We start from the raw sequence: 26316 nt of genomic DNA on the forward strand, positions 1-26316 counted from the left end.
TGGTGGTTCTAAGTGCCTTTCCTTTGAGTGGGATGTTGTTCTTCTCTTCTCCATCTCACCCCTCTGCTGGAGAACTGATACTTTTGAATTGAGAGGCCCTTGGACTGCAAGATCAACTCACTCAACCCTAAAGGAAACCAACCCTGAATATTCATTGGAAGGACTGATACTGAAGGTGAAGCTTCAATACTTTGGCAACCTGATGCAAAGAATGGACTCATTGGAAAAGACCCTGATGCTGGGAAAGATTGAAGGCAAAAAGAGAAGGGGACGGCAGAGGATGAGATGGCATCACTGACTCAGTGGACATGAATCACTAGAAAGACAGAGGAGGCTGGCATGCTATAGTCTGTGGGGTTGCAAAGAGCCAAATTAGTGACTGAACAACAACTTTTGCTGGAGTTGGCAGATGGGCAAGGGAGCATGACTGGAATGCCTTTGGGGACTAGTTTGTCACCAGAAGGCTCGAGTAACTTGCTTAAAATAAATTTGTGATAGACCTAGAGAACTTACTGTTTTTAGAATCTGGTGTTCGTTGTTGAGAAAGATTCTGAAGTTAAATCCATCATCTTAGAAGAAGAGCCTGAGATAAGCATTGCTGCTGCTAAGTCACGTCAGTCGTGTCCGACTCTGGGCGACCCCATAGATGTCAGCCCACCAGGCTCCCCCGTCCCTGGGATTCTCCAGGCAAGAACACTGGAGTGGGTTGCCATTTCCTTCTCCAATGCATGAAAGTGAAAAGTGAGTGAAGTTGCTCAGTCGCGTCCGACACTTAGCGACCCCATGGACCGCAGCCTACCAGGCTCCTCCATCCATGGGATTTTCCAGGCAAGAGTAGGGTGCCATTGCCTTCTCTGGAGATAAGCATTAGGTAATTTTTTTTTTTTTTTTTGAGGGTGTGAACTTAAGGAAAAACCTGTAAAAGAAGGATTGAAGAAGAAAGGGGGAAAGAAAGACCCTTATGCAGGAATAGAATCTGAAAGCCAAACCTTGATCAGATCACAGGAGCAAGGCTCTAGAGCATAAACCATACCGCCAGATTGAACTGGCCTCTTGTTTCAGTCACTCCTAGGCTCTTAGAGGTAGAGTAACTTTTTTGGTTAGAGCTTCCATTCTGAGAATGGGGCAGCTGTGAGCAGCCAGCACAGCTGCTGGGGGATAGAGTCATGTGCTAGGTAAAAGGGATCTTCAGGAAAAACAAAGACTGCACTACCACATCCAAAGAAAGGCAACTAGGGTGGATTCATAAGATCTGCCATTGCCCAGGATGGGAAAGCAATGATTAAAGCAAATTTGTCATCCTGGAAAGAGGGCTGTACCTGGAAGTCAAATTTCATCATTTGCAGTATGGCGGGAATCAGGGAGGATACAGTCTCTGACTAGGACCAGCTACATAGTTTGCAGGGTCCAGTGCAAAATGAAAATGCAGGGCCCTTGTTGGAAAAAAAATTTGTTAATTTAAAGAGAGCAACAATAGGGCATTAAAGCAAGAAGGAGTTTGTCTGACCACCAGGCCTGTGTGACAGCACAGATTCTCCCCACCATGAAGCCCATCTGTCCCTGACAGCTAGGACTTTCAAGCTTTGAGACGGAAGAACAGCCTGGGAGCCAGGCAGAGTCACTTACTGAAGTCAGAGGAGAACATGTGACCCAGGCCTGGATGCCATGGTGACCAGGACTCTGGGGTGTTGAGCACAAAAACAGAGTGGGTGAGTGAGCCTGGGAGGAATGTGGATCTCTTTTGCAAGGCCTCTGGAGTCTCGCTTCTCAGTCTACCCATCTGACCAACCAACTCAATATACCGGAGTGGGTAGGAGTGTGTGATACCAACGGCTAAAATAGAAGAAAGCTACAAAGCACTGGAGGGCGAGAGTCAAGAGGAGAAAGAGGCTCATTCTTGGTGCAGAGAAGACTGTAGAGGGTCTTGGCTGGGAAGCATAAACTGAAGGAATCAGAGGGAGGTGGGAGGGGGGTTCACGATGGGAGACACATGTACACCCATGGCTGATTCATGTGAATGTATGGCGAAAACCACTACAATATTGTAAAGTAACTAGCCTCCAATTAAAATAAATTAATTTACCCAAAAAATAATAAACTGAAGGAACCAGAGTGAGATGAGGGAGGGCAAGCACTAAGTCTGGAGCCTTGAACACCAGCGCGAAGCTTCTGAAGTTTGTAGTCGAGGTGGGGACAGCAGACACCGATCAATCTGGAGGCCGAATAGCAACACAGATGCCTCCCAAAGGTTGGATCGGGACTAAGCGTGGAGACTGGGAAAGAGCCGGCTGACCTCAGGGGTTTCCGGGCACCATCAACTTTTTCCCCAGGAGGGGGCGTGGCCTATAGTAGGCGTATCCCCTCTACCGCCCCGCCTCAGCGCCGCAGGATCCTCTCTCGCCTCGCCCCCAGCAGGGCCGCTTCCGGAAGACGCGTGCTGCCGCGGCTCGGTGCGCAGCTGCAAGAGATCGCTTCCGGGGGGTGGGTCAGCGGAAGTGAGGGCGAGGGAGGCTGGGCGGCCCGCTGTGGTAGGAGGGGCCGTGAGGTGAGTGAATCCGGAGGCGCAGTCTGAGGTGAGACTAGGTCCGACTGCCGCCCCGGGGCGGGAACGCGAGCGGGAGCGCTGCCCTCCGGCCCGGCCTGTCGCGAGGCCGAGTGCCGGGCGCTGCCCGCGGCTACTGGGCCCGCGCCGGTTCTCGCGGGAACTCGTGTTGTCCGCCACACTCTGCTGAGGGGAAACTGAGTCCCCGGGGGGCAGTTTCTCGCCCGAGTCACCCAGCCGCACCAGAGGCTTCTCGTTTCGGCCGCCTCCTCGCTTCCTCCGGGACCCGGCGCCGGGCCTTTGAGTCCATGGGCGCCCCCCCACACCGAGCCGCGGCGAGAACTTGGCCGACCTTGACCCCGTCGGGTCGGGCTGTTGCAGGGGGAGGGGAGGCATGTCCTGGATAAAGGTCCCCGCGGCGTCTCCCCCTCCCCCGGGCCAGAACGGCGCAGAGCGCGGCGGCCTCGGCGGGGACCGGGTTGATGCTGCCAGGCCCCGCTCGAGAGGCGCTGGGGGACCGTGTGTAAAAAACACGGGGACAGCAGCCCCGGAAAGGGCAGTCGGGCTCGGAGGTGGTGGGTACCAGGCGCGCGGCCAGCGAGCCGTGGGGAATCTTCTAGGCAGACACTTGTGCAGGGTTCAAGGCTAAGTCGGCGTTCTTGTTGGTTCGTTTCTTAACAAATGCTCGAGTGCCAGCCGGGTACGGGGCGGGCTCAGGGCTGTACCTGGAAGTACCCGCCCTTCGGACAAACTGCACGAGCTACACCCGTTATCTAGTTACTGCTGCTCCGGAGGAAACGCGGGGCGCCGGTCCGAAAAGGGGAGGCAGTGCTTCAGCTGAGCTCCAGGAGTAATTGAGGATGAGCTTGGTGAAGAGGCTGGTAGGGTTTCGAGCAGAGGGAATATAGTAGACAAGGCCAGTGTGGGTGGAGGGCAGGGGAAGGCAGGTGTGGTGAAGCGTGCAGGGACCAGAGTGGACAGGCCTTGTCGGCTGGGAGAGAAAGACAGGGAGGGCCTGCTGGCCATGCTGAAGAGTCTTGGTGTTATCTTCTTGGCTCTAGGAAGCATGAGAGGTTGAAGCTTGGCAGGGATCTATTCCCAATGTGTCCTAAAAAGAGACCTCTGGTTGCCACGTGAGGATTAGGCCTAACTGAGTTTGGAGGTAAGTTTGGAGAGGTAGTGACTGCAGCCACTAAAGTGAGAAACACAGGGAAGTACTGTCTTGTGGAGCTGTGGCAGGCACTGACAGTCAGCATAGAGCCTGGCACGCTGAAGGACTTTTATAAAAGTCTTGAGCTTTGCTGAGAAGATGGAACCCATGTTGGAGGCAGGAGGATCTGGACCAGACTTGGATGCTTTCCACTGCCGTGGCCACTAAGTGACCTTAAACCAGTAACTTCCCCTCTCCTAGCCTCCTTTCCTCATGTATCGCAGAGTAATACCTCCTCTCCTAGAGGGGAAGAGAGACCTTCCAAGGGAGATTTCTAGAAAGAGCTGATTAGTCCGGCGCATCCCCTCTTCAGAGGCTGCTCTTGGCTCTGCACTGACTCCTTACCTAGAACATGCCCAGCCCTCGAGACCTGACCATTACCTGACATGCGCTCCGCCCCCCTCCCCCACCTTTATGGCCTTAATATACTCCGCTCTTTATACATCTCTTCACCTTCTTTTCCTAGACCTGTGCTATTGTTGCTGTTTTCTTTCCGTTTTTAGCCCCTCTGAACTCACTATGGGGCCGTGGAGCCAGGGGACTGAACTCAACCTGGCCAGCTGCCTGATGTGCCTTTCTTAGACAGTGATATTCAGCCTCTGGTAGAATTAGGTATTCGGGTCCTGCCTCTCTTCTAGATTGTGAGTTCCTTGAGAGCGTGGCTGTGTCTTACTCTTTCCATAGCCCCTACAGTGCCCAGCATAGGTCCTGGCACAGTGAGTATTAAGTGTTTGATGAACAAGGGACTGAATGAGTTCATTGACTGCAAATGTTCACCATGCAAGGACAGCTGTGAGGAATCCGCTCATCTGTGCCTTGTTTCAGCAGTTCATTAAGCACTTTAAAATCTTATTTCACTCATTGACCCTCTGGATAACCCTGAGCGGCAGCTCTTCCTGTCTTCTTACAGATAGAGAAACTACATTCTGAAAGGTTAAGTAACTTGCCTAAGGCTATTAAGCCAGTTGAAGGCTGAGCCAGGATAAAAAGTTTTGGCTCTTCCCCAGTAGCCTGTTAGACTGAGTTCGGCTAGACTGGCTTCTTTCTCCCATTGTCTGTTTTACATCTGCCCGTTATAGTGGCCCAGCAGTGCTAGGCTGGGTGGCACATACTGGACTTTTTACATCTTATCCTCAGGAAGGAATGTTGGACTTGGATGGCACCTACACTCTGCCTTTCCCATGAGCTTTTTTATCTACCAAAGGGTTCTACTTACATCTTTAGAAGTTTGTTTTTACCTTACCGACTTAAAAAGTTTTTTTAATTGAAGTATAGTTCATTTACAACATCATGTTTATTTTGGGTATATAGCACAGTGATTCAGTTATACATACATATTTTTTAGAAGTTTTGCCTCAGGAAACCTAAGGACTCAAGACGGTTCCCAGCTTTGGCCAAGCTCACATGGTGCCTCTGGAATAGAACCTCTAAGGGGTCTGGATTTGTAGAAGCCATGGTTGGGTGAGCGCAGCCTCTTTGGCTGGTTTTCTCCCAGGTGAAATGTCAGAGGAGCCTCATTGTTAGTCATGGGCTTCTCTGGTGGCTCAGGTGATAAAGAATCTGCCTGCAATGTGGGATACCTGGGTTTGAACCCTGGGTTGGGAAGATTCCCTGGAGAAGGGAATGGCTACCCACTCCAGTATTCTTGCCTGGAGAATCCCATGGACAGAGGAGCCTAGTGGGCTACAGTTCATGGGCTGCAGAGAGTCAAACACGACAGAGCGACTGACACCCACTGTAGGGCCTGGTTTTGTGGGGCTTGTGTGGTGGCCACTGAGTCTTCTGTGGGGTTGTTTCACAGGAAGAGAAGTCTGGTGTTCCTTAAGATGGCCTGATATGAAGGCGTCACACTCCCTGCCTCCCCAAGCCTCTAGCATTGCCTGGTGGCTGCCTTGTCCTTCAAGTGCAGGAGCCAGTTGAAACGTCAGGAATGGAAGCCAATGTGGTAAGGGGCATTCCCAGGGCAAGGGTGTAGTGGGGAAGATTAAGCACTAGACCTGCTAAAAGTTCTGTAGGAAGTTCTGAGATCCTCAAGTTAATTCTTCCCCCACCCAGGCTTGGAATTGAAGGGTCCTGCCTTCCATCCCCTCCGTCCAGGCAGAACCAACTATGATTGATATTGGGGCAGTTAGGGGGTCAGTGTGTTTCTGTCACTGTGTGTAGTCGGAAGGGAGGGCAGCTAACTCCTCACCCTTCTCTCTGGATCCTCCCAGCATTTACTGTGCCTCAGCAACAGTATGTGTCCTCTTAGGTATCTGGCCAAGGTGAAGGTTGACTCCTGCTAAAGGGAAGGTAGGGGAGAGGATGGGGACAGCAGTTGGATTTTTTCTGAGGTTGTGGCTGTCTCTCTGTGCTTTAGACCATCCCAATCTGGCAAAATAAGCCGCATGGCGCTGCTCGAAGTGTAGTGAGAAGAATTGGGACCAACTTGCCCCTGAAGCCATGTCCCCGGGCATCCTTTGAGGTAAGTGAGCTGGAAAATAGTGGCCCAGAGTATACGGAAGAGTGGTGCTGCTTCTGTGACCCATACTCCTTGGCGTTGCCAAGACAGGTTGCTTTCCTGATCACGTCTTCATTTTTCAAAAAATATTTAACTGCTTTTAATGTATCCTGGTCACTGTAACTTCCTGATTGCACACAAACCTGTGACCACAAATCAAGCTTCCCATCTGCTCATAAATTAATCATCTTGCATCTCTGATGCCTCTGCTAAGCAACTCAAATTTCATCAGGCTCCAGCAATCCAGTGTATCAGAGTAGGCCAAAGGCCCCTGCTGAATTGGATCTCCAGACTAGCCATGTCTGTGCTGAGTGTGCCTGCAACCCTGGCAGGTCCCCTCATAGAACACTGAGTGCTGTGTGTGATTTTGAGATGAAGTCTGCTTTTCTTTTAATATGGTGTCACTCAGGGCTCCCCTGGTTCAGACAGTAAAGAATCTGCCGGCACTGTGGAGGACCCGGGTCTGATCTCGGAGTCAGGAAGACCCCTGGAGAAGGAAACGGCACCCAGCATTCTTGCATGAGAAATCCCATGGACAGAGGAGCCTGGTGGGCTACAGTCCGTGGGGTCTGAAAAAGTCAGACACAACTGACTAACACTTAAACTGCTTTTCTTCACCAGCCCTAAGGCTTGCCCTGCTTAGCTACCTACTTACAGTATTTCCCTGATGTCTATTCCTCATCCTCTCTTTTCTAGCCAAGTTTAGCCATTCCTTTACTGGGCTATTTCAGTCTCACCTCTGTGCCCTGGGGGCCTTTAGCATTCACTATAGCACAGACTAACCCAGATGAATAAGACTCCCTTGTGCAGTGGAAAGCTAAGTAGCATTTATTAGTCCTAGCTGCTTCCCTGTAAGAACTAATGGTTAAGCATCAGCTCCAAGTTAGAGGCTTAAGGTCTGTTCCTTTGGGGAGCTGGAACACAAAAGAACTACTTCAGCTTTCTGCCTACACAAAGGAGACAGAAATATGTGCCTGAAAAGATGTAGGCCTGGGGCGAAACAAATGAAGGAGCTGTTTGTATATCGGATGCTGAGCTGCAAACTGTGTAGGAGTTTATCTGGAGTCTGAATTGGAATAGGTTTGGTGCAGGGTGTTGTCTCTTGACCGATTATCAGTTATTGCCTAAGGCTGAATGTGGCCCTGGCTGCCTCAAGCATCAGGAACAAAGGGAAGGATAGTTTGGGAGCATGAGTCAGTCATGGTTGCCCCCACATTTGACTATAGCCTCTCCAGTTCTTTGGCTGGATGCTGCTGGGCAGAGATAAACAAGGGCACAGACTCCCACAGAGCAGAATTCGTATTAGCAATACCACCTTTGTTGTAAATTGATTACCTTAAATATTTTTAAGGGAATCTTATTGATTTACTTTTTAATTTACCCATATGAAAACATTAAATTATGAAAAAAAGGGAAACAAATTGCCTGTAATCACATAGTCATGACACACGTTTTAGTTCTTTCCTGTATTTTTCTAAGCATGTATTTTTCTTTGTTGTAAACAGAATATAATTGAACCTTCCTAAGTTTTCATTTAACATGGTGTCACTCAATCTCCCTGTTGCCTAGTTGTTCATTTGGGTGGAGGAGCTATTTTAAGGAATTACATTATGATTCCTTTTGTATAATTAGCCATTTTTTAACATTTAAATCTAAATAGTCAAATTATCAACTTTGCTTCTAACAGTGTTGCTATAACATGTGGATCCCGGTATGCTACAAAAGTGTTGTAAAGAGCTTGCCAGGAGAAATTTCCTGTTGATATAACAGATTGTCCATGTCCTTGTACCTGTATTCTCACAGCCAGAAGGCTAAACAGTGGGCATCTCTGTTAAAAAGTAACTCTTGCCAGTCATACTGAAGATGATTTTGCTCTAGCCAGGTGTTAGCAGAGGACCAGATAGTAAATATTTTAGGCTCTGGGCCATATCGGCCTCCATTATAGCTACTTACTTCTGCAGTTATAGCTTGAAAGCCATGACAAGTAAAACTTAAACTAATGAGTGTGACTCTTTTTTCCAATAAAATCTTATGACTGCTCTCTTCACCTTCCCATCCATGCTCCAAATTGTAGCCAGAGTAATCTTTTAAAACCTCACATCTAATCCTTACTTACTTGACCTTTCAATGGCTTATTATTTCAGAGCTCCTAATTCATTTTCCAGTCTCTCCCAGCTCTCCACCACTCTATCCTTCCTGTTCCAGCCATGCTGAATTATTTGTAATTTCATAGACTCTTACTTCTGGCCTCTTATTCAAGCTGCTTCCAACTGGGACATCCTTTAGGAAGTCTTCCCTACCTCCAGTGCTGGATTAGATGTTCCCTGTATGTATTTTGCCCAGTTTCCAGTTGTCTCATCACGATGGCAGTAAATGTTAATTAATTTTCCTTCCCCACAGACCCTGCCCAACATCTCTGACCTGTGTCTGAGGGATGTGCCCCCAGTTCCTACCCTGGCTGACATCGCCTGGATTGCTGCAGATGAAGAGGAGACTTATGCCCGGGTCAGGTAGCTGAGGCAGTAGCCTGCCAGCTGGGGAATGAAAAGCTTCTTCACGGATGAGGTAGTAGGCAGAAGAACAGTGAGATGGAGGGCAACAGGAGTGAGAGCTAGGAGTGGGAGTAGAACCTGGCTGTGTTACTTTTATTTTTTAAGAGCAAGGAGATGAGAAAAAAAAAAAGAGCAAGGAGATGAATCTCCTTTATTTGTTTAATTTTTGGCTGCACTTGGTCTTAGTTGCTATGCGCAGGCTTCTCATTGTAGTGGCTTCTCTTATTGCGGAGCATGGGCTCTAGGGGCATGGACTTCAGTAGTTTGGCACACAATTCAGTTGCCCTGCAGCATGAGGAATCTTCCCAGATCGGGGTGAAACCCTGTTCCCTGCATTAGCAGGCAGATTCTTAATCACTGGACCACCAGGAAATTCTGGCTATATAACTCTTGCAGGAGTGTAGGAAGGAATTTTGGAAGCAGTGCACTGGCCCATGTCTCTGACACTTTTCTCTCCCTGGTCCAGGAGCGATACACGCCCCCTGAGGCACACCTGGAAGCCCAGCCCTCTGATCGTCATGCAGCGCAATGCCTCAGTGCCCAACCTGCGTGGGTCAGAGGAGAGGCTCCTGGCCCTGAAGAAGCCAGCCCTGCCAGCCCTCAGCCGCACCACCGAGTTGCAGGATGAGCTGAGCCACCTGCGCACCCAGATTGCCAAAATAGTGGCAGCTGATGCAGGTAGGAGCCCCTTAGCCAGGACCAAATAGCAGGCTGTTTGTTTTTGCTTAGCTTTTGGACAGGATAGGGATAAAAATGGTCCTTGATTCGGGGGTGCTGGAGTCTAGGGCTCTGGGACTGCCCTAAAGTCTGGCTAGCCTGTATAATCTTTGGATGGTTCCTGTCAGCCATTTGGGGCAGACTGGTTGGGTTAGGAACAAAATCTTCACTTAATCTGGGGCCCCAGGCAGATTCCCTCCCTCAGCCACAAAAACCAACTCTGTTCCAAATGTCTTTTAAGATCATGTCTTCCATGAGTGCTCAGTGGCTTTTCTTTTCAATATGAAAAGTAAGTATTCCCTACCACTGAGAGATACCCCCTTTGTAAGCATATTTTCCCTTTCCTTGCACTCTGAGTTTCTACCAGAGACCACCTCTCTATCCTTCAGTCTTTCTGTGTGCAGTTAAGGCAGAATCACTGGGAATGGATGGGCTGACCAGATGCAGGAAATACCAACAGGTGGATCTCTCCCAGGATGCTCAGTGTTTAACCCTCACATTCCTCCCATTCTCACTTTTTTGCTACTCATTGACTCAAAGTCATAGCTCCCAAACCTTGTCAGTTGGTAGGACATGTGAAAATCATGGTTTTCTCTTTGAAGTTTTTATGTATTTAATTCCCTCATGTGGCAGTTTAATAAAGAAAATGGATTTGAGTTTTCCATTTATATTTGTTCGCTACATTTTTTTTTATCATCCAAGAGACATGCTGAAGTAGTTTAGGAGAAATCCAAAAATATTCCCTATAAACTTAGAAATTAAGGAAATTCTCTCCATTAAAATTTGGGAACTGGGAGAACTATCACCATTCTGGTTTTTTTGCTGTAGAACAGTTCTTCCAGTCACAGATAGCTGCATTCAAAGGAGCACAGTCAGAAGCACTGGCCTAGTTAGAGAAAAGGACGGATTCAGGCCATGGTTCTACACTATTGCTTCACCCTAAAGAGTGCTGTCGTTCCATTGCCCACTGCAAAATGGGAGCTTTTAGGAAGCAAGGCCTTTATGGGGTAGGTTTTTCTGCCTTTCTGAACACTGAAAAAGCATAGTGCTGCTACATCTTCTTGAGATCCTGAGAGGGGAAGGTAGTGGAGGAACCCAGAATGTCATGGTGTCAGCCCAGGAAATGAATATTTGGTAGGCAGTGCTTGTGGGGAGATGTAACTGTTGTATTTTAGCCCCAATGTCCATCCATGCCTATTGTTTTCTCTTTCAGCTTCGGCCTCATTAACGCCAGATTTCTTATCTCCAGGAAGTTCAAATGTCTCCTCTCCCTTGCCTTGTTTTGGATCCTCATTCCACTCTACAACTTCCTTTGTCATTAGTGACATCACCGAGGAGGCCGAGGTAGAGGTCCCCGGGCTTCCATCAGTCCCCCTGCTTTGTTCTGCCAGCCCTGAGTGTTGCAAACCAGAGCACAGAGCTGCCTGCAGCTCGTCTGAAGAGGATGACTGCGTCTCTCTGTCCAAGGCCAGCAGCTTTGCGGATATGATGGGCATCCTGAAGGACTTCCACCGGGTGAGGCAGAGCCAAGACCTGTAAGTGTGCGTTAAGGAGCTTATGATGATCATTGGGGGGCGGGCAAAGGGGGCTCTGCTGGGGCTTCATTATGCCACTCCGGGTATGGGATCTTTGTTTTGGTATGTGGGATCTAGTTCCCTGACCAGGGATTGAACCCAGGCCCGCTGCATTGAGACCTCAGAATCTTAGCCACTGAACCACCAGGGAAGTCCCCTATGATGGTCTGTTTATTGTTTAAGTTGCCTGTGGCCAATTACTAATAGAAAGTAAATACTTACATTGTAAATCCTCATTAGTAGCAATGTGTAATTTCATCCACAAAGCTTCCTGCCCACTTGCTAGTGCCTCAGGCCCCCAGTTTGAGAAAAGGGCAACACAGGTTTAATAAGAAGGCTCATCTAATCCAGCTTCTGTCCTCCAACAAGGCTTCACCACTTCGGTTCTCATACTGCTAGTAATAAGTGTCCTTGTGCCCCATCCTTCAAAGTACAGTTTCATAATAGTTATTTTAGTATCTCAAAAAAGTAGACTTAATTGGTGGAAGGAGAATTCCCTTTAAACAGGGGTCCATTATTCAAACCAACCCTGGAAACACAGATTTACGAGCAAACTTTTGAGACTCCCTAGTTCCTAACCCTGGCTGCCTATCAGAATTGCTTGGGTTTGTTCAAAATACACTTTAAACTTAGCAAAGCAGAACACCCAAGGAGTAGAACTCTAGGTGTTTCTGATGGGAGTGTGAGGGGATTTGGGAAATACCTACCATGAGAAACTCATCTAGCAGAGAAGCCCTAGAGCTCCAGCCTGAGAGTCACCTGCTTGCAGTGTTTCTCTACTGCACGGGACATACCAGAAGTGTTTATTTAAGTATAGATTCCTGGGCATTGAAATGTTTGACATCTTGACCTCAAAGTCCAGAGGCCAGGTGTGCAGCTGTATTTTTAATGCAGTTAAAAAGCTGTTTTTAGCCTCTTCAATAAATGATGCTGGGAAAACTGGACAGCTACATGTAAAAGAATGAAATTAGAACACCTCCTAACACCATACACAAAGATAAACTCAAAATAGATTAAAGACCTAAATGTAAGACTAGAAACTGTAAAACTCTATATTAGAGGAAAACATAGGCAGAACACTCGATGACATAAATCACAACAAGATCCTCTATAACCCACCTCCTAGAGTAATGGAAATAAAAACAGAAGTAAACAAGTGGGATGTGATTAAACTTAAAAGCTTTTGCACAGCAAAGGAGACTATAAGCAAGGTGAAAAGACAGCCCTCAGAATGGGAGAAAATAATAGCAAATAAAACTGACAAAAGATCAATTTCCAAATATACAAGCAGCTCATACAACTCAATGCCAGAAAAACAAACAACCCAATCAAAAAGTGGGGAAAAGACCTAAACAGACATTTCTCCAAAGAAGACATACAGATGGCTAACAAACACATGTAAAAGATGCTCAACAAAGCTCATTATTAGAGAAATGCAAATCAGAAATACAATGAGATATCACCTTACACCAGTCAGAATGGCCCTCATCAAAAAGTCTACAAACAAATGCTGGAGAGGGTGTGGAGAAAAGGGAACGCTCTTGCACTGTTGGTGGGAATGTAAGTTGATACAGCCACTATGGAAGACGGTATGGAGATTCCTTAAACCACCAGAAGACCTGGCAAGCCCACTTCTAGGCATATACCCTGAGGAAGCCAAAATTGAAAGAGACACATGTATCCCATTGTTCATTGCAGCACTATTTACAATAGATAGAATACGGAAGCAACCTAGATGTCCATCTACAGATGAATGGATAAAGAAGTGGTACATATACACAATGGAATATTAGTCACAAAAAAGAACACGTTTGAGTTAATTGTAATGAGGTGGATGAACTTAGAACCTATTATACAGAGTGTAGTGAGTCAGAAAGAGAGAAATACCATATTCTAACACATACATCTGCACTCAATATGTCAGCAAATTTGGAAAACTCAGCAGTGGCCACAGGACAAAAAGGTCAGTTTACATTCTAATCCCAAAGAAAGGCAATGCCAAAGAATGCTCAAACTACTGCACAGTTGCACTCATCTAACATGCTAGCAAAGTAATGCTCAAAATTCTCCAAGCCAGGCTTCAGCAGTTGTGAACCGTGAACTTCCAGATGTTCAAGCTGGTTTTAGAAAAGGTAGAAGAACCAGAGATCAAAATGCCAACGTCCGCTGGATCATGGAAAAAGTAAGAGAGTTCCAGAAAAACATCTATTTCTGCTTTATTGACTATGCCAAAGCCTTGACTCTGTGGATCACAGTAAACTGTGGAACATTCTGAAAGAGATGGGCATACCAGACCACCTGACCTGCCTGTTGAGAAACCTGTATGCAGGTCAGGAAGCAACAGAACTGGACATGGAACAACAGACTGGTTCCAAATAGGAAAAGGAATACGTCAAGGCTGTTTATTGTCACCCTACTTATTTAACTTATATGCAGAGTACATCATGAGAAATGCTGGGCTGGAGGAAGCACAAGCTGGAGTCAAGATTGCTCAGAGAAATATCAATAACCTCAGATATATAGATGACACCACCCTTATGGCAGAAAGTGAAGAACTAAAGAGCGTTTTGATGAAAGTGAAAGAGGAGAGTGAAAAAGTTGGCTTAAAGCTCAACATTCAGAAAACTAAGATCATGGCATCTGGTCCTATCACTTCATGGCAAATAGATGGGGAAACAGTGGAAACAGTGTCAGACTTTATTTTTGGGGGCTCCAGAATCACTGCAGATGGTGATTGCAGCCATGAAATTAAAAAGATACTCCTTGGAAGGAAGGTTATGACCAACCTAGACAGTGTATTAAAAAGCCAGGACATTACTTTGTCAACAAAGGTCTGTCTAGTCAAGGCTATGGTTTTTCCAGTAGTCATGTATGGATGTGAGAGTTGGACTATAAAGAAAGCTGAGCCCAGAAGAATTGATGCTTTTGAACTGTGGTGTTGGAGAAGACTCTTGAGAGTCCCTTGGACTGCAAGGAGATCCAACCAGTCCATTCCTAAAAGAAATCAGTCCTGGGTGTTCATTGGAAGGACTGATGTTGAAGCTGAAACTCTAGTACTTTGGCCACCTGATGCAAAGAGTTGACTCATTTGAAAAGACCCTGATGCTGGGAAAGATTGGGGGCAGGAGGAGAAGGGGACGACAGAGGATGAGATGGCTGGATGGCATCACTGACTCAATGGATATGAGTTTGGGTGGACTCCGGGAGTTGGTGATGGTCGGGCAGGTCTGGCGTGTTGTGGTTCATGGGGTCTCAAAGAGTTGGACATGACTGAGCAACTGAACTGATAACCAACACATATATATATGTGAAATCTAGAAAAATGGTAATGAAGAATTTATCTATAGGGCAGCAGTGGAGAAACAGAATAGACTTATGGACATGGGGAGAGGGGAGGAGAGGGTGAGATGTATGGAAAGAGTAACACGGAAACTTACAATTAGCATATGTAAAATAGATAGCCAATGGGAATTTGCTGTATGGCTCAGGAAACTCAAACAGGGGCTCTGTATCAAACTAGAGGGGTGGGATAGTGGGGGAGATGGGAGGGAGGTTCAAAAGAGAGGGGATATATGTATACCCATGGCTGATTCATGTTGAGGTTTGACAGAAAATGGCAAAAATCTGTAAAACAATTATCCTTCAATAAAAAATAAAAAATTGTTGGGACAGATGCAAATAAGCCAGTATCTGCAGACGTGTAAATCTTACATTTCAGAATTGTCCTTTGTTAAGTGTCCTAATTACAAAACCATCTGTGAACCTACAAACAGATTAATCAGTCTGTAGCTACACATGAGTTAACTAGGGCTCAGATGTTGTACATTGTTTGCTTATTCATTTTATGCCATCAAAAATTCTTTTGCCTTTATAAAAAGAGTTTTCAGGGCTGGGGAGGTGAGGGCTGTCTTCCTGAAACAATAAAGTTACTCTTAAAGAGACGGTGACTCACCTCACACAAGATCCCTTTTTGTTTTCTGGTCCCATTTTCTTCTGAAAACTAGACAAAGGTGCTGGTAGTGGATCCTACTACCTGTCCCTAGTCAGGCTGGTCATACAGACCTACAATTCTTTGATCTCCAGCATTCCCAAATTCAGCTGCTGCTGCTTTCTTCTGATCGGTATTTTATAGATTGACTCTCCAACTTTCTTAAACTTGCCTCTTGTACCAATTAGATTTGTGATCCCGTACTGCTAAGCCCTTCTTCTCACTCATGTCCTGGGATCTTTTCTCCTTTTGTTGATAGAAGGAGCTGGGTTGATGACCAAGAATGGGAAAGTAGTCCTGTCCTCAAGGTTCAGAAATGTGTCAGACTGGAGGCAGTTCCTCTTGGTTTGGTTTTCGAGATTTAATAATAATCTTAGCCCTTATGTCTAGCATAATGACCAATAAAATGCTTTCATGAGGTATGTATGTATGTAAGTTCACTAGGATTTCAAGCAGCTACTTTCCAGGAACATACCTGAGGTTATCAGGTAATTTGAATCTACCCTAATCTGGAACTGGTTTTGCTCCCATGGGTCCCTTATGATGTGAACATTTAACTATAAATTCTGGATTGCTTGTTAAGATAGAGCCAGTAGGTGGGAGCAGAAGCTTAGCCACGACAGGCCAGTACCAACGGGTTAATGATCCTTTGCCCACATTTTATAGCCATTGAAGGAAATAGTAAAACTATGTCTAGTTAAAAGATGAGATCTGCAAGCTTGTTTTTAAACTCTTGACTCATCGCTTACTGACTAATGACTTTGGGCATAGTCATAACATTGCTGTGCTTCAATCTCATTGGTAAAAAAAAGGATTGTAATAGCTTCTACCTCATAAGAGTGTTTTGAAGAGTAAATGAGATTGTATTCCAACACACAAAACACTGCCCAGGACAGAGTAAGTACTCAATCAGTTCAGTTCAGTCACTTGTCATGTCTGACTCTTTGCGACCCCATGAACCGCAGCATGCCAGGCCTCCCTGTCCATCACCAACTCCCGGAGCCTACCCAAACTCATGTTCATTGAGTCGGTGATGCCATCCAACCATCTCATCCTCTGTTATCCCCTTCTCCTGCCCTCAATCTTTCCCAACAACAGGGTCTTTTCCAGTGAGTCAGCTCTTCGCATGAGGTGGCCAAAGTATTGGAGTTTCAGCTTCAACATCAGTCCTTCCAATGAACACCCAGGACTGATCTCCTTTAGGATGGTTGGATCTCCTTGCAGTCCAAGGGACTCTCAAGAGTCTTCTCCAACACCACAGTTCAAGAGCATCAATTCTTCAGTGCTCAGCTTTCTTTATAGTCCATCACTCACATCCATACATGACTACTGGACAAACCAAAGTATTCAATAAACATAAGCTATTATTCTATTTCTAGGAGTCGGAGTTCACTGAAGGAGGAAGATCCTGCTGTTCTTATCTCTGAGGTTCTAAGGAGGAAGTTTGCTCTGAAGGAAGAAGATATCAGTAGAAAAGGGAACTGATAGCACTCAGCTCTGCAACTCAGTCTCACGCTCCTGGAATTCCTTCAGTAGCTGCCTTCATCACTGCAGATGTTTCTGCCCATCAGTTAGAAGTCTGCAACAGTCTTGCCAAAAGCTAGAGCTTGGACTAAGGAGAGCTGCATTATGTTTTCCATACTCAAACCTTAAAAGCTAAAGGACTGTTTTGAGCTGAGACACAGGTAATTATATACATTGGAATGTCTCAATTTAAAGGGTGAGATAGAACTTTCTGGTTTTTCCTTTCTCCTGCGTGAAAGTAGGTCCTAAATGAAAGACTGACTTCACTGCACTAGACCCCATAACTGGTCTCACCAAACACTTTGTGCCCAGCTGTCACTCACTCTCAGCCGCTTCCTTGCAGCAGAGCAGGGCTGAGGGGAGCAGGCTATAAATGTATGTGCACGTTCACAGGGCAGGGAAAATCTTATGCTGCTCCATCATGAACTGACACCAATGCCCAGCAATCATTCTCTCCCCCTTCCCTGTCTTAACACCTACATGTAGAGGTTGGGCCACTGGACCAGCTGAGACTTGGGCTACTGCTGGGAGGCCTGGGCTGTTTTTTTCTTAAATATATTTTGTAATACTGTACAACCAAATCTACCCTCCAAGGCCCTGACGCCTCATTGGTTCCACTGATTGAAAGCTTTCTCTTCCATGGACTTTAAGCCCAACAGGAAAGAGAAATGAAGGGGTGAATCTTCCAGGCCCTTGACTGCCCCTTTGCCTGGGGCCAAGGTTTGTACTTACCATACCTTGCATGACTCAGATGCCCTCAGGTCCTTTTCTCTACAGTCTGTATCCTGTGTGTGTTTGGGTGGAAGCACTACCTGACATTAAAGGAAGGATTTGGAGAGATACTGCGTTGGTTGTGTCCATCTCTTGAGTTGTGACCACCCAGTATCCCCCACAGGTATAGAATTCCTATAATTTCAAGGTATATGAGCTTTTGTAAACAGGTTCCTGCCTTTATAGGAGGAAGCTTCTTCCCTAGGGAGCTTCTTGTCCCCTTTAGAAACACTTCTTAAAGCCAGTCCATCCTATAACTTGCACGCTTTCCCCCAGAGGCTTCTTTTTAAGCCTCCTAGGTACCACACCTGCAACATGGGAAACTGCCACCTGGTGGATGATGTCTTGAATAGAACATAAATCAATTTATGTTCAGATCAGACCCGTGGCAATGACGAAACATTGCTTTTTCAGAAAAATGAAATTGGTAATGTTTTAGTTACCATCAGAGCCAGCTTTGTAAATAGTCGTTTATTTGGATTCATAGTTTTACAAAGGGAGTTCTCGCCCACCTTGTAGTAGAAGAATGATACAGTCACGTTTAGTTCATTATAAGCCCTTTTCAGGGAGATGTTTAAACATATATAACCTTAAAATGCTGTAAAGTTACCACAAAAATAAAATAACAAAACTACCCAATCATTCTACTTCTCTATCTATCCTCCCTGCCCCTGTATGCCTGGGTCTGGGAGAATTGCCTAACATCACTCAAAAAAGTGTCGAGAATAGTGGTGACAGGCTTAGGTTGAGTGGGTAAGATTACAGCCAAAGATTAGAAACACACACATCCATAAGCAGCAGCTTCCAAATCAGAAGCATCGATAAGGGCAAAGAGGTGCCTCTGTGCAGGCTGCATAGCAGGCTCTAGTGGAGGGATGAGTACCTGCCCTGCCCCTTCAGTGCTCACCACAACTCTTGCAGGGAATTCACCAGCCACCTCATCATCAGGGCAAGACATGAAGCCAATCACACTATCTCAACAAGTGGTACCACCTGCTTTATTGACACAAAGAAAATGCTCAATAACTACAGCCTCATCCCACGCCTCCCTCCTACCAAAGATCATTCTCCTGAAAGACTTCTGAAACAAAGATCTTACATTCCCCTACTCAAACATACTCACCCCCTGAAGATGCTTTCTTACATGCCATTTCTAGGTACTTTTATTAAAACAAGCCCCGAAACCCTCACAAAGACATTTAGGCTTGGTGCCTGATAACTTGATTACCTTCAGAGTCCTGGGTAAAGAGTGAATCAGGCTGCAGATTGAACTGGGTGGTCCTGCCCTGGCACTGAGCCCAAGGGCTATTAGGGACCTGCCCATAACCCTGATTTTGGTCATTGGTTACATCTCGGAAAGGAGCTCTAGAGTTGTGGGCAATGACCCGCTGACCCTGAGAATCCTGTGTGAAAAGGTGACTCCAGGAGTCCTTGTCATTCCTTTCACTGTCCCAGGAAAACTCAGAAATAGGACAAGGGCTTTGTTTCACTGCCTTTGTGTTTGCTCCGCTCCGGGAATCCTTGTATGTTTGAAGAACAGGGGCCTGCCTGTTTCTTTTGGCAGACACATTTTCCAAGTTACTCTTATCCAAGAGCTGATGGCCCTTGTGCCCAGTTTTACTGTGTCTCTCCACACTCTGATAATTATTTTTCTTAGATCCATGAAGCCATTCCCTTTCACAGGAAGAATCCTCTCCCTCCTTTTGGTCCAGCAAGCAAGAACTTTCCAGGTCCTGGGCGAAGGCGCAGGCCAGTGAGGCCTTACTCTCTCCAGCACAGGTTGAGGTGTCAGGCCGGAACAGATACAGCACAGTCAAGCACGGGGTCTCTGTTCCATGGCGGTGAGAAGCCTTGAGAGACTGAGGAGAAAGCCCAGCTTCCTGGGTGTCTGCAGGGGTTGAAGTGACTAAAGGGGGTGCCATGAAGTCATCCGGCAAGCCCTGGGTCAGATGTTCCAACTGGGTTGCGTCTTCCTTAGACTCTTTGTTGGTCTGATTTTCTGAATGAGACAAAACACTCCTCTGGTCAGCACCATTTGTCTTTCCTAGTAAAAGAGATGAACAAATATTATTCTGCAGGAAAACTCCACCTGAGTAGGATTTAGGTGGCTTTTTCTGTAATCAGTATCAGCTACCATAACTACCTTTGATCTTCCTGCTTTCAATCTCTATTCTAAAACACAGCTCTTATATTCCCCTTCTCAAATATATAGGTGCTTCCTTTGACCTACCTAATGAAGTCAAACTTGGCATATAATCAGACCACAGCCTACTCTTCCAGTTGCACTTTCATGTTATGGGTTTGTTTAACACAATAGGGCTGATCAGTTTTGCTTTTGTTTTTTATTTAACATGTAGTTTCTTCTAAATAGTGATGCTGGCCAAATATTACTCCTGGATATTATCCTTTGAGAAACATGTTCAATATATACCATTTATGTAAAGTCTCAGAGATCACATTAACCAGCCAACTCAGAAATCTTCCGACAGTGAGAATGTAGGTCTCCCGCTCCCCAAATATTTCATGGAAAAGGGAATAAAGATACAATTATTTGCTAAGTCAATCAGTAGACAGGATGATTAAAAAAATTATTAGTGTCCAGACTGTACGTTTTATCAGGTGTGGAATGGATCCTGTCTGCCATAAGGATAAAGAAACATGAAATTCCTACTCCACCACAAATGATGCCAAGATCTAATTATAAACAAAGCTGATAACTTTCTTCTTTCCTTCTCCAAGAAAATACTATAGAAATTGTTTTAACAGAGTTCTCAACTTTGTCTAATATTTCAATACAGACTATACAGAATATACAAGAATTTTGAATTGGAAAGTGGTTTTGAAAAAATCTGCACTCATTGCTTAAAGCAAGATTGTTTTAAGTTTTTGTTTCTGGTAGGGAGAAAGCATTTTGAAGGCTTAGGCAAAGCAGTCCTGGGAACTGCACCAAGAATTAGAACTCTTCCCGGCACCCTTCAACTGACAAGAATCCTGCTCTGTAAGCCCCTGCCTGCTCTAAGGCAGCTGATCCCCAAAGAGAAACATGCGAACAAAGAATTGCCAAGGAATGATGAGACACAGGCCAAGCTTTCTAAGAGAAGAAACACCTTTGAACTTTGATTAATTTGAGAAGCTTCATATAGACGTATCAATTATCAGTTAATCTTATACAGACTACCAACTGTAGCCAATCAAGACATATACCTTACTAATACATATACCTTACTAATGGCTCCCCTTCGCACCCCCAATCCTCAAGTATACCCTTCCTCACTGTTCTGTCAAAGAATACCAATATATAATTTTAGACTGATAAATAGAACCAGAAAAGCATGTTTGTAAAAGCACATATATATTGCTTTTCAAAAGATGATGCTTTCTTGTGCTCTATAACTCATCTAGTAAGTCAGCTAAGTTTAACACAAAGCACTAGTGACACCACTTCTCATAAATGTTCCAGCTTGGAAAAATGAGTGCACTCCCTTTTGCACCCTGATTGCTTCCAGTGTGCTCACCATACCTGGCTGCAAGGTGAGGAAGGAAGCAATGCTGGTCTGCCGAGTGCCTGCAGATGGACAGCTTCTTTGAGTAAAAGAAATTTTAGCCTTTCTCTCTCCAGGAAGGAGTGTTAACATTTTGGTGCTTGACTTGATTAAATGTGTCTAAGGAAGGGGAGAAAAAGAATAATAGAAACGATTAATATCAAGACAGCTACTAGACAGGAAAGACTCAATAAACACCAGTTGCCCTCTTGGAACCACACTAGATCTTTTGGACTCCACATATACTCACTCTTCTCTAGTTTTGGCTGTACCTCACCTTCCACCATTTTCTGCCATACTGATGGTGTCTGTTTTTCCTCAAGAATCATATATTCCAATTCTAGCCCATTCTTTCTGCTTCCCTGTGGAAATCAGGCAGGCTGACTAAACAAAGAGGATTTATTGAAGGGATTCCACAGATGATATTCTCTCCTTTATATTTAAAGATAATTTGTGATTCTGCATCAGCAGCAGTTAGTTCATTTTCAGTAGTTTTCAAATAGTCACATAGTGGTTTAATAGCATGGCTCCCGAGTCACAGAACTTCTGCTCAAATCAGCACCAGTTTTGCCACAGCCCATTAGCTGCATGACCCTCTAGAAGTTGTTTGATCTCTGTATCATTCTCATCTGTGAAATGGAGACAATAACAGTACCAAGCCCACAGGGTGGTTATGAGGATTTGGTGAGTTAATTCACATAAAAGGTTTACACAATTCTCATACATAGACAACATTTAATAATAGTTGGCTGTTAGTAAGAGGAGCAATGAAGCAGCACAAATCTCACTACACTTACACTCATCCCATGCTCCTTTATTTGTGATTTGGTTTTGATTCCATTTGCTTGTTGTGGAATGCCCAAAAAGTAGGGAAAGTAGGATTATATTCAATTTGGCTGTGAAAGTCAAAGACAGAATGAGATTTGCCAATATCCATGTACCAATTTCACATACTTTTGAAGTGTAGCTTGAAGGATTTTGAGCATTACCTTGCTAGCACGCAAAACGAGCACATTTGAACAGTAGTTTGAACATTCTTTGTCACTGCCTTTGGGATTGGAATGAAAACTAACCTTTCCCAGTCCTGTGGCCACTGCTGAGTTTTCCAAACTTGCTGGCATAGAGTGCAGCAGTTTAACAGCATCATCTTTTAGGATTTGAAATAGCTCAGCTGGAATTCCATCACCTCCACTAGTTTTGTTTGTAGTAATTCTTCCTAAGGCCCGCTTGACAAGGAGACGCTTGCCCCTTGGAAGAAAAGCTATGACAAACCTAGACAGCATATTAAAAAGCAGAGACACCACTTTTCCAACAAAGGTCCATATAGTCAAAGCTATGGTTTTTCCAGCAGTCATATATGTATGGATGTAAGAGTTAGACCACAAAGAAGGCTGAGCACCAAAGAAATGATGCTTTCAAACTCTGGTGCTACAGAATACTCTTGAGAGTCCCATGGACTGCGAGATCTAACCAGTCCATCCTAAAGGAAATCAACCCTGAATATTCATTGGAAGGATTGATGCTGAAGCTCCGATACTTTGGCCACCTGATGCAAAGAGCTGACTCATTGGAAAAGACCCTGATGCTGGGAAAGATTAAGGCAAGAGGAGAAGGGGACAACAGAGGACAAGATGGTTGGACAGAAGTTCGATGGCATCACCAACTCAATAGACATGAGTTTCAGCAAACTCCAGGAGACTGAAGGAAAGCCTGGCATGCTGCAGTCCATGGGGTCTCAAAGCCAGACATAACTTAGCAAATGAACAACAACAATGTACCAGTTTGGAAGCAGGCCTGAAATATGAACCCAAATTATTAATTCTAGCCCAAAGTTGACTTCATTTTAACATTTGGAAAATCCTGGGCATAAAATTCATACTCTGACTTGTAGTATTTTCTTCCACCATACAAAACTAGAAAACTGAATCAGATACAGAAACAACTGATTTTGGATGATGGATAACAGTGCAGGATTGTGATCCCCGAAAGCAGGAAAAATCAGGTGAACTCTGGATGGCCCTAGGTAGCACTTGTCAGACTGCACTGTATGTAGAGAGGTACCCAGGCAGAGCACTGCAGTCTTGATGAATTGAGCAGGCTAAGATTGGAATCTGGGGAAAGATGAGGTGGCTGGGATTTGCAGCACAGAGAAGCACATCCAGAAATATACATAGAGAGCCCTTCAGTTCATTACTGAAAACAAACCCACCTGTGTGGTAGGCAAAACATCATGAGATCAGACAAAAAATGCCGGGAAGCGCAAGATGAACAATTCTTAGAGCTTACACAGGGCTGGGAGGGTTCTCACTAGCCAACGTAGAAACACTTTTTTTTTTTAACTGGAGTAGAATTGCTTTCCAGTGTTGTTAGTTTCTGCTGTACAACTAAGTGAGAAGTGAAAATGTTAGTCGCTCAGTTGGGTCTGACTCTTCATGACACTGTTTACTGTACCCCACCAGGCTCCTCTGTCCATGAAATTCTCCAGACAAGAATACTGGAGCAGGTGGCCATTTCCTTCTCCAAGGGATCTGCCCAACCCAGGTCTCCTGCACTGCAGGCAGATTCTTTACTGTTTGAGCCATATAACTCCTCCCTCCTGGACCTCCCTCCCACCCACACCCCTATCCCACCCATCTAGGTCATCACAGAGCACCAAGCTGATTTCCCAGTGCTATACAGAAGGATCCCATTAGCTATCTGTTTTACACATGGTAGTGTATATATGTCAATCCTAATCTCCCAATTCATCCCCGCCCTCACCTTACCCCTGTGTCCACACATCCATTCTCTACATCTGCATCTCTATTTCTGCCCTGGAAATAGGTTCATCTGTACCATTTTTCTAGATTCTACATATATGTGTTAATATATGATACTTGGATTAAAGACTTAAATGTAAGACTGCACATTATAAAACTCTTAGAGGAAAACAGGAAATAAACTCTGACATAAACCACAGCAAGATCTTTTTCAACCCACCTCCTAGAGTAATGAAAACAAAAACAAAAATAAACAAATGGAACCTAATTAAACTTAAAAGCTTTTGCAGAGCAAAGGAAACCATAAATAAGATGAAAAGACAACTCTCAGAATGGGAGAAAACATATGCAAACAAAGCAACAGACAAAAAACCAATCTCCAAATATACAAACAGCTCATGGAGCTCAATATCAAAAAAACAACCCAATCAAAAATGGATGGAAGACCTAAAGAGACATTTCTTCCTAGAAAGACCTTTTTAACATCAGTGACATTTAGCAGAATTAGTAGAAGGATCAGCCCTGGTGGCTCAGAGGGTAAAGCGCCTGCCTGAAACACAGTAGATCCGGGGTTTGATCCCTGGGTCAGGAAGATCCCCTGGAGAAGGAAGTGGCACCCCACTCCAGTACTCTTGCCTGGAGAATCCCATGGACGGAGGAGCCTGGTAGGCTACAGTCCATGGGGTCGCAAGAGTCGGACATGACTGAACAACTTCATTCACCCCTTAGCAATTCTAAACTGGGCCCAGAACAAAAACTATTCCAAACCTGTCCTGCTATTGTTTTTCAGTCACCAAGTCATGTCTGACTCTGAGCAACCCCATGGATTGCAGCACACCGGGTTGCCTTGTCCCTCATTATCACCCAGAGTTTGCCCAAGTTCATGTTTGTTGAATCGACCAGTCCTAACAAAGCTTAAAAGCAAGCTGACTGGGACTGCCCTGGTGGCTCAGTGGCAAAGAAGCCACCCGCCAATGCAAGAGACATGGATTCGATTCCTGATTCAGGAAGACACCACATGCCAAGGAGCAGCTAAGCCCACGCGCCACAGCTACTGATCGAGCCTGTGCTGTAGAGCCCAGGAGCCGCAGGTGCCCAGACTGTGCGCCGAGAGCCTGTGCCGCACAACAGAGGACGCCACAGCAAGGAGAAGCCTTCCCGCAACCAGAGAGGCACCTCCACTCTGCGACTGGAGGAGGAGTCAACGCATCAGTGACGACTAGTGCGGCCGAAATAAAGACTTAAAACAACAAGGTGATTAGCAAGTAACTATCTGCCAAAACAAATTTCAGTGTTCTTTAAAGACAACAAAATGGAGAACCCCAGCAATGCAGAACCATGGTCAAGCACCCAACAAAAAATTGCTAGATATGTGAAATGCAGGAAAATAATCCATAATGGGGAGGTGGGGGTGGAGTGGAGGATCAGTTAATGGAAACAGACTCAGAAAAACCAGGGATGACTGGGAATTCCCTGGCAGTTTAGTAGTTAGGACTTCACATTGTCACTACTGAGGAACTGGGTTCACTCCCTGGTCATGAAACTAAGATCCAGGGAACTGCAAGCTGAGTTGTGGGGGTGTGGGGGTGTGGGTGTGTGTGTGTACACATATATATACACACATATACATAGACACACACACATAGGGGTGTGTGTGTGTGTGTGTGTGTATCAAGGATGATAGAATTAGCAAACTTTAAATATGCTCAAGGATTTAAAGGAAAATGTGAAAATAATGAAAGAAATAGAAGTTATGAAACATTCACTAGATGGGCTTAATAGATTATAGAGACTACAGAAGAAAAACAAACAGTGGGACCTGAAGTCATAGCGATATAAACAATCCAAAAATGAAGCAGAGTGAGAAACTGAAAAGAATAAATTTTTAATGGTCTGTGGAATATCAAGCACACATATAACAAGAATTCCAAAAAACAAGGTTAAAGACAGCTGAAAATATACTTAGAAATAATAGCCCCAATTTTTTCAAATTTGCTGCAAACTACAAAAAACTGTGACTGTCTTTTTCAAAGATGGCTGATAAAAAGTACCCAAGTACTGCATTTTGGACCCAGATAACCACGATGGTGTGATCACTCACCTAGAGCCAGACATCCTGGAGTGTGAAGTCAAGTGGGCCTTAGGAAGCATCACTATGAACAAAACTGTGGAGGCAAAGGAATTCCAGCTGAGCTATTTCAAATCCTAAAAGATGATGCTGTGAAAGTGCCGCACTCAATATGCCAGCAAATTTGGAAAACTTAGCAGTGGCCACAGGACTGGAAAAAGTTTTCATTCCAATCCCAAAGAAAGACGATACCAAAGAATATTCAAACTACCACACAATTGTACTCATTTCACCTGCTAGCAAAGTTAATGCTCAAGCTAGGCTTCAACAGTATGTGAACCAAGAACTTCCAGATGTTCAAGCTGGATTTAGAAAAGGGAGAGGAACCAAAGATCAAATTGCCAACATCTGCTGGATGTTGAAAAACATCGAAAAAGATAATTCCAGAAAAACATCTGCTTCATTGACTATGCTAAAGCCTTTGTGTGGATCACAACAAAATGTGGAAAATTCTAAAAGAATGTGGAAAATACCAGACCACCTTTCCTCCCTCCTGATAAACCTGTATG

General features: G+C 45.1%; 2 protein-coding genes across 5 annotated transcripts in view; one reads left to right on the plus strand and one right to left on the minus strand.

The window, feature by feature from the left end:
* Positions 1-2447: 2447 nt before the first annotated feature.
* On the plus strand, positions 2448-17449 carry MTFR1L (mitochondrial fission regulator 1 like). Of its 4 annotated transcripts, none has more exons than XM_020909255.2 (7): positions 2448-2545; positions 5554-5697; positions 6112-6216; positions 8653-8762; positions 9271-9482; positions 10735-11056; positions 16463-17449. In XM_020909255.2, the coding sequence occupies exons 2-7, from the start codon at positions 5683-5685 to the stop codon at positions 16566-16568; spliced, it is 870 nt and encodes a 289-aa protein (XP_020764914.1). In that variant the 5' UTR covers positions 2448-2545; positions 5554-5682; the 3' UTR covers positions 16569-17449. The 4 variants fall into 4 exon arrangements, with proteins under 4 accessions (XP_020764914.1, XP_020764913.1, XP_020764917.1 ...); XM_020909254.2 differs by having other exon boundaries at positions 2471-2573; XM_020909258.2 differs by having other exon boundaries at positions 2471-2573; positions 10771-11056.
* Positions 17450-17834: 385 nt separating this feature from the next.
* The window catches only part of AUNIP (aurora kinase A and ninein interacting protein), a 28149-nt gene continuing 19667 nt past the window's right edge, over positions 17835-26316 (minus strand). The window contains exons 2-3 of the mRNA XM_020909248.2: positions 20899-21040; positions 17835-19422 (exon numbers count right to left, since the gene is read on the minus strand). Coding sequence (XP_020764907.2) covers positions 18578-19422; positions 20899-21040 — 987 coding nt within the window. The 3' untranslated portion in view covers positions 17835-18577. The remainder of the gene's footprint in view (positions 19423-20898; positions 21041-26316) is intronic.

Source organism: Odocoileus virginianus, chromosome 30 (assembly GCF_023699985.2).
Source record: "Odocoileus virginianus isolate 20LAN1187 ecotype Illinois chromosome 30, Ovbor_1.2, whole genome shotgun sequence".
Taxonomy (NCBI): domain Eukaryota; kingdom Metazoa; phylum Chordata; class Mammalia; order Artiodactyla; family Cervidae; genus Odocoileus; species Odocoileus virginianus.

Bases quoted from the DNA above. Each gene is read 5' to 3' on its own strand.
- MTFR1L (XM_020909255.2), top strand. The intron at 8,763-9,270 runs GTAGCTGAGGCA...TCCCTGGTCCAG, and splicing joins GAGACTTATGCCCGGGTCAG to GAGCGATACACGCCCCCTGA. The intron at 11,057-16,462 runs GTAAGTGTGCGT...TTCTATTTCTAG, and splicing joins GTGAGGCAGAGCCAAGACCT to GAGTCGGAGTTCACTGAAGG.